Here is an 8,404-nt window from a genome sequence, read left to right on the forward strand (position 1 = left end):
CCCCCATGAGAACCAGGGCCTGGGATCGTGAGGCTACTTCCAGCTGTCAGCTGTCTGTAGAACGCCTCATGAACTTCCTCTTCCTGATCAGGTGGCCTGTAGTAAACACCCACAACAGTGTCACCCATGCTCGCCTGCCCTTGAATCCTTACCCATAAGCTCTCGACTCGCTCTTCGTCCACCCCTAGGCACAGCTCCATACATTCCAGGTGCTCTCTCACATAAAGAGCAACTCCACCACCTCGCCTTCCTGGCCTGTCTTTCCTAAAAGGCACGTAGCCATCCATGACAGCACTCCAGTCACGTGAGCTACCCCACCATGTCTCTGTAATTGCAATGAGATCATGGCCCTGCGACTGCACACAGATCTCTAATTCTTCCTGCTTATTCCCCATGCTGCGTGCATTGGTGTACAGGCATTTCAGAGAGGTGACGGAGCATGCAGCTTTCCCAGGAGGGATACAAGAAGATCCTCCATAACCACGTCCCACGCTCGCTTCCCCGGCTGCATGCACCTGCTGGAGGCATACCGACTTGAGCCACATCTGTCTCTATAACTCTCCCCTTCCCCCATCTTTCCTAGTTTAAAGCCCTCCTTACCAGGCTGGCCAACCTGTTGGCAAAGACACGCGTGCCCCGCTTAGTGAGGTGGGTCCCATCTCTCCCAAGCAGTTGTCGATCTTCAGACAGAGTCCCACGGTCGTAGAAACCCTGCTGCCAACACCAGTGGCACAGCCAGTTGTTAACTTGGAAAATCCGTCTCCTCCTCCTCTCATCCATCCCCCTCACTGGCAGGATTGAGGAGAAGATGACCTGGGCTCCCAGACCCTTGACCACCATCCCCAGAGCTCTGAAATCCTGTTTGATCATTTTCAGTTTGCCCTTGGTGTCATTAGCGCCCACATGGAAGCGCAGCAGAGGGTAACAGTCCGAAGCACGGACAACCCTTGGCAGTCTTTGTATGACATCTCGCAATCAAGCCCCTGTCAGGCAACAAACCTCCCTAGACAAGAGGTCAGGTTGGCAGATAGGTTCCTCTGTCCCCTGCAGCAGGGAGTCACTCACAACAATCACTCGCCACTTCTTCCGGGTGTTCCCACAAGGCACAAGGTCTGTTGTCCCAGTTACTTCCCTTGCAGCCATGCCCAGCTCCTCTTCAGCCTGGAGGGCACTAAACCTGTTCCTCAATTACAAGTCCTCAGGAGGAGTAGGAGCCTTTCTCCTCCTACGAGAAGTGACCAGCTTCCAGCCGCCTTCTACAGTGTTATGATGTACCATTTCACACAGCACAGAGCCCTCCGGCAACTCCACTGCTGTGGGGGCTTGAGACTCCTGGAGCTGTACAGTCTCCGAGAATACCCTGTCTATCTCTTGCTCATCTTCTCAGACGCTACGCAGGCTACTGACTTCCTCCCGTAACTCCCTTACCTGATGACACAACTTGTCAACAGCAGCACACCTCCTGCAGGAGACCTGCCAGCCCAGGCCTCCTGGAGAGGCCCCAAGCACTCCCTGCAGCCTGAGACCTGTAGAGCTGCATCTGCTCTCAGAGGGTCTGTCTGGGTCCCAGCCTCTGACACAGCTGATGCAGCGACTCCAACAGCTACTGGGGAACGTGCTCTGCGGCGTGTCATGACCATACTTGAGGAAGCGTGCACCAGAGGAATCAGAAACGAAGGTGCCTTCTTGCACCCTGCTGCGCAAACTGCTGCATCTGTTCGCTGTGTAAAATTTTGCTAGATAGGAGGTCAGAAACCTACATTTATATACCTCAGGAAAATTACATTCTTGCCTTGCACTAAAATTTTTAAAACACAATTTTCACAGAGAGACAGCAATAGAACCAAATATGTTTGATGCTATTTAGCCTCCATATGGACTAATGCTTGACAGTCAAAGCTCTTCATCTCTGGGTCTCCTCCCAGTCTCAGTGTGCTGAGCATATTTTGAAGTTTTTAAACACAAGAGAAAGGACTGTTTAGGCTCAGCAAAACCTCTCCAAAGTCTCCCCCTTCCAGGAATACCATGATCTTAGTGCTAGGTAAGCAGGAAGGAGTAAAAAATTCTCATGACATAACAGCAGCTTATTTCAAGCAATTCACTAAACAACATTCAGAAGGACTCACTTGGGTAGAAGGTTTTTGTCTCATTCTCCAAGACAATCTGGTCCTTCAAAAGATGAAGTGGAAACTTATACACATCTATGCAGTAAAGATCATAAGATATTAAAAGAACTGCAAAGTTTAAAAAATTCAACCAGGATGGTCCAGTTTCTTCAGAAGCAAATTGAAAAGCTTCATGCTGAAACAGTTTTTCCCACTCTGTGCAGTAGCCACAATGCTATCACATAACAGGCTCAGCAAACTGCTGAACCATGGCAAAATCTGGGCAGGAAGCCCAACCTTTATCCAAGAAGATGCAGCAAATGCAGATCCAAATTATCTTTGCGATATGCATTTTGAAGATGTAAAATCAGAGGAAATACTTTCATGATATAAAAATTCCACCCTGACAGATATTTCAAAGTACTGAAGTTGTCTGAAATTTAAATACTACAAACACAAAAAAAGATCTGTAAGGAAAATGAATGAAAAGCATTTACACTTTCCGCATTTATAACGGAACCTCCTGAAACTACAAGGATGTGAGGGGAGCATTGTACAATCTGAGCATGATCAAATCTGTTTCTGTCATCTTATGTGTTACAAAGACTTTTTATAGACTATTAGAGATGAGCTGAACGGACTCAAAGGACAACAGCCAACGAGTTGTCAGGCAGGAGCTTCAACTCACACAGCTGAAGATCATTAAGAGCATGTCTAGAAGACTCCTGCAGCAAGGAACTTCCAGGGATGCTGGTGGCCTGAGGGCAGGTCCACCACAGTGACCCTTGGCTGAGATTTCAATCACATTTCTGCCTGACTATCTGCATGACAACCTCCCACCTGCATTCATTAACTACAGAACACACAGTCTTCAACACTGCTCTGGACTATCACCAGAAATCTAGCCTGTCGGTCCAGTCCCAGTGAACGCACAAGGTGCTCATCGGAGTTTGTAAAACAACTGTTTAGTGTTACAATTATGAAGCATCATACCAATCTGAAGGACCACACAAAATACATGGTGAAATCTAAGCAAAGATGAAGAGACGTACTTGCCTTGCAAAAGAAATGGAGAGAAATGTTCAATACCAAATGAAATGTAAACTCACTTCCCCCCTTTTCATAAAATTCAAAAATATCTCACTTGTATTTTTACTAATGCAATACTAAGATGTCATTTTAATACTACATTAAATTGTAAGAAGAGATAAAAGCAGTAGGAAACAAACTCTGTCAAGTCATTTGCACTCAGTTTCCTTGTTCAAAAAGTATGAATAAGGGATTATAACCACAGGCAAGGCATGTTATTACCAGTCCAGCACTCTCACAGAAATCCCCTTTAGGGTTTGCTTTTACTTTGAATGAGAGTGGGGCAGAGTCCTGAAAGAGCTGTGAAGAACAGATCTAAAATTTCAGATAGCAGCTACTAATGCTGTTTTTAAATTTATTTGCAACTTCCTTTCTGATATAGCAATTTTTTTAATAGTTTTCATTACCAGTTCTGTCCAGGAAGAGAATCACGGTGATCACACTAATCACTTAGCAAAAAATGAACAACTGGCCTACTCCCAGAGTGACAACCATCCAACACACATTGCGTACTTCTCAAGAGCTGGGTTCATTTCTTCCTCCATTCAAAACTTTAAGGTTTGGTGGGACCACCAACATTAGGTATCAAGTGAACTTTCCATAGCACACTTCAGATTAGGTCCCTTTTGCAAAACACTAGTAGAGGAAGAAGAATATACCAATCTAAAAATATATAATATACTTGTGACCATCCTTCTGCGATACTAAGTGTCCAAAAGCGGGCAACTAAATACACACAAAACCACAAGGCCTTTTCTTGGATGTATGTTGCATCTCCAATTGTCACATCCGTACTTAAAACAAACCAGCCTCCCTCCCCCCAAAACAAACAAAAAAACCAAAACCCAACACTCTGCTGGCATCATCTCAGGATATTCATGTTCCCAGCAAAGCTTCTGATATACTTATGGAACAATGACTTCATAGATTTTCATGCAAATGAAATGCAAAACCCCAAAAAACTAATAATAATGAAAAGCCATCTGATTTTTCAAGTCTTCTCTTAATAAGCTAATGTGCTACAAGTTTATCTTTTTATAAAATTATTTTTAAACTGGCAGAATCAATGTATGACCCCTGAATGGTCCAGACATTACAACATATTCTGTCACTGATATCAAAAATATTTTCACTTTTAAAACTCAATTTAAAAGTTTGGAGGATTTTTTTTTTTTAAATAAAGAAACATTTTCCAAATCATTTTAGGAACCATTTCCTGCATTTAGTGAAAGTGAAGCACTTTTTAAATCATTTCTGGATTATAACCAATGAAAACCAGCAAACAGAAGACGAGTGTAAGCGGGGGAGCTTGCACACGTCACTGTTGGTGAAAACATACTATTGAAACCCACATAGCAATTAAAATAGCTCTTTGCACAAAAGTTTTGCAACCCAAACCAGTACAAACACACATGGATAACAGCATACACAGATTTTGTACAAACCACTTGAAAAAGTTGAAATGACAACTAAGATAAACACTGCTGATCACACAACAGCCCCACAAATATCAAACATTTAGGAGTAAAATTTTAGTTGTACTTTTCTGTAAGTTCCTTCTAGCAAACAATTTAATATTCCCAAAGACTCCAGTTAAATCTGTAACATTTCAGCAAGGCCATTTTACAGATTCACATCACTGATAAGTTTCAATGTCACAAACTAGGGCCAACTTTAACTACATCTTTTCCACACCTTTTTTTTGAACAATGATATAACATTCACTTCACATTAAATAATTTAAAGTATTTATCTTGCCTTCAAAAAAGAAAGACCATTAGATGCTGTCTTGTAATGAACCAATGAAATATCTGAAAAATAACAGTGCACAAATGTCTGAAAACTAAACAAAGGAAAAAAAAAACTCATGCAAATACACTTCTGGGAAGAAGGGACTCACCATACTTGATGCTTTACTGGATTCTTCCTGTCCCCATTGACCCAGCCCTCTTTAATTATACCCAAGAGACACTGCCATTTTCAAGGACAGCTCACAATGTATCCCACCGTTGATTTGCTTCCAATTCTTCTTTTCACCTTGCACAGATTCCTCTTCCAGCTTTTAAAGCTAATTCTCTTTCTTTTTCTACTTCCTTTTCATGGAGATTGCTGCTCAGTTTTTGGCTTCCCAGTTTACCCACTAATTACAGAGCTCAGTAATAAAAGTAAGAGAAAAATTTAGAGCCAAATATCATGGAGTCATTGCCCCACAGAAGTCAGACAGGCAAATGTGCTTTTAAACCTATTTGCCACAGGCTTTTCTTGTCAGAAGCATTTTTTGTTTGGAGGTTTTTAATCTTTTTAAGGTAAGCAGCCACCTTAAGTTAAAACTGTGAGTCAAGAACCCAGCTTTTTACTGGTAGCAATTTTTCATAATATTTTCAAGATGAGCTCATTTTAATCTTCCTGTGTTATTCAGCACTGTTGATGGGTGATGTAAAGAGAGACCTAAACTTCCTTATCACTTCATTATCTTCAGGAATATCGATTCCCAGATGAGACCCTGCTCACCATTCAATGAGCACAGAGAGGGGCCCTAACCCACTACTGATTACTACTACTGTCTGTAGCACTCAGCCCCCTGAGAAAAGGGGACAGAATGGGAGGGTGGGAAGAGAAGAGGAAGTAGGGGACAAGTGAGAAAAACGGAAGGAGAAACGGACACTGAGGGCAGAGATACAACACTATTTTGGGACATCATCACCTAAAATAAGTGGCACTCCATGAACCCTCTGACCAGGAAACAATGTTTGCCAGTGCTGTTGTATGGATACACAGCAGCACACTTTAGGCTTAATCCTCATAGACTGGCAAAACAGAAGGAATTTCTCTGTGCTCAGCACATACTGCAGGTCACATACAGAAGCACAGACACAAAATAGCAATGTGCGTGCATTACTTGAAAATAGTTTTCTTAGGATGAAAGATTTTAAGTTGGCAGCTTTAGATTATTATTGGCAAAAGATGCATTGCTGTCAAACTGTTGGTCAAGTCTACTAAAGAAATGTGTTAAAACAGAAATACAACACTAGAGTCACTTGTTCATGAAAATTAAAAAAATACTGAGTTGCTGAAGCAAATCTTACATTTGCCAATCTCCAGAAAAATATATAAAGGAACATTTCTTTATCAATGCAGGCCTCAAGAACACGTAATAGCAAACATTCTTACGGAAGTTCTGTATAAACTTACATGTTGAGCAGACTAAAAGTGCTCTCACCACAAGTTCACAAAGTAGCTTCCACTTCTGCTCCACTTTTGAGGTAATGGCTGGAATGAGGATCTCTGCAGGGACGTAGTACTGAATTGAATAGGTCACAAAGATCCCAAAGGAGTACAGAATTTTTACAGACTGATACAACCTGTCCAAAACATTTACACAAATACATGTAAGTTGCAAATTCTTAACAAAAAATTAGCTTGCTATTTTTTTTTCTTTTAAAGGATCTTCTATCATATGACACGAGTATTCATTAAAGGCTGAGTAAATCCCCCAATTTTTTATTAAATCAAGATTTTTTTTTTAACCTTATATATAAGTTCAGAGTATTTAACAAGCTTTAAGGCCTATCAAAATATAAGCTAATAACCCACTCTGTGCATTTTTTTCCTCACTGTACAAAAAAGACTATTCAACTTTTCAGACCAATAGTTTCACATTTTGTTTTTTAACATGTGCAATGATTAAAGTTTTTATACTTACTTAGAGAATTCTCTCTTTCTGTGCATTATGCAACAACTAAATCAACAATGAATTTTGTCAATAGGTCAGCCTTCTTGAAGCTATAAATCAGCTCAAATTCCACAAGCTACGTCTAGAGCTTCCAAGTCCCCACATCTAGGAGTGTGTCATGATCGTGTCCCAGCTCTGCAATTCCCAATCATACAGCACTCTCTCTAGCATCCCAGTCTCTACATAAACCTAAGTTCTGCATCTAGGTTTCCTTTGAGCCTGGACATGATTTAGAGAGTCCTGAATTAGTAAGCCAAGATGACAGAAAGCAGCTGCAGCTCATTTAGAGAGATAAGCCAAAAATCAGTCACCAACATTATACTAATAAAAGCCCTATTACAAGCAGAATTTTCATTCCTGTCTTCCCAATTTTTCTTTAATGGAGAAGGTACAATAAAGTGCAAAACAATACAACAGAAGTATTTGCTTGAATTTTTGGTTTCACAGACATGCAATCTTGTTTGTGTTTTAATCATTAATCATTATTAGCATTTTAAATTCTTGGTGTTGACATTCAATCACAAAAACAAGGATATTTACAGGAAAAGGATGCACTGGGTTATGCATTAGTTTAGATAATGAAACTATAGCTTTTCCACATAATCACAGCCATAAAACAAGAAACCTACATCAGGAAATTTGATTTTTTAAACATACAATAAACGAAAATTATCTGTAATAATCAAGTGAAAAAGCAGCATTAATTTTCTTAACACCAATTAAATCTAATAAGTATACCTACTACCACTGCAGAATTTCAGTATCTTTTAGGAAAAGGATGGCACCTACTTAAGTGTCACCTACACACTGAATCCTCAAGGTCAACCCTAATATACTGTAGACCTAATCAGCAACAATCAGCTGGTAGTTATTTGCCAAATTTCTCAACCAAACCCTCCCCCAGACCACCTTACAAGTCTAACGACAGACAGCCACACACTCTAGTTAACCTCTGTAAGACCTCTGAGTCAAGATGAAGGCTGCTCAGTTTGAGAAGCTGGTATTTCTGAAACTGTCATATTAAATATCTTAGAAACATCTGAAATTAAGTAGCCCCAAGCAATGGGAAACAATATGAAAGAATCTACACCAGACATGTCTCTGTTGTCTAGATACTTCTGTGCAAGACTTTCCATTGGACTCTAAAGTATCAGAAATAGATTTTGAAAGTACCTCATATCTTTAAGTGAAGGTTGAATTTCTTCAGGACATTTCTGTTTTAGACACTGACTTACTGGTGATGTGCAAACAAAGTCCATCTGAGATGTCTGAACAGTGTCCCAGTTATTTATTAAATTACACAGCAAAAGGAGTTGCAGTTACAGCACTGGTTAGTTAAATGATCCATAACCGACTGTTACCCTCACAAATAACAATGATGCATTAATGACTGCAACAGAACCAGAACTTGTATCAGAAGAAATCTGGACAAAATATGTCTTGAAACAGAGAATCTGCAAGAAGTTACATCACAACA

At 40.5% G+C, this 8,404-nt stretch overlaps 1 protein-coding gene across 2 annotated transcripts in view; it reads right to left on the reverse strand.

Moving 5' to 3' along the window:
* SLC36A4 (solute carrier family 36 member 4) overlaps positions 1 to 8,404 on the reverse strand; it is a 133,943-nt gene that overhangs the window by 64,624 nt on the left and 60,915 nt on the right. For both annotated transcript variants that reach the window (XM_026071936.1, XM_026071937.1), the window contains exon 10: positions 6,387 to 6,556. In XM_026071936.1, coding sequence (XP_025927721.1) covers positions 6,387 to 6,556 — 170 coding nt within the window. The remainder of the gene's footprint in view (positions 1 to 6,386; positions 6,557 to 8,404) is intronic.

Source organism: Apteryx rowi, unplaced genomic scaffold, assembly GCF_003343035.1.
Source record: "Apteryx rowi isolate R43461 unplaced genomic scaffold, aptRow1 scaffold_332, whole genome shotgun sequence".
Classification (NCBI taxonomy): Eukaryota; Metazoa; Chordata; class Aves; order Apterygiformes; family Apterygidae; genus Apteryx; species Apteryx rowi.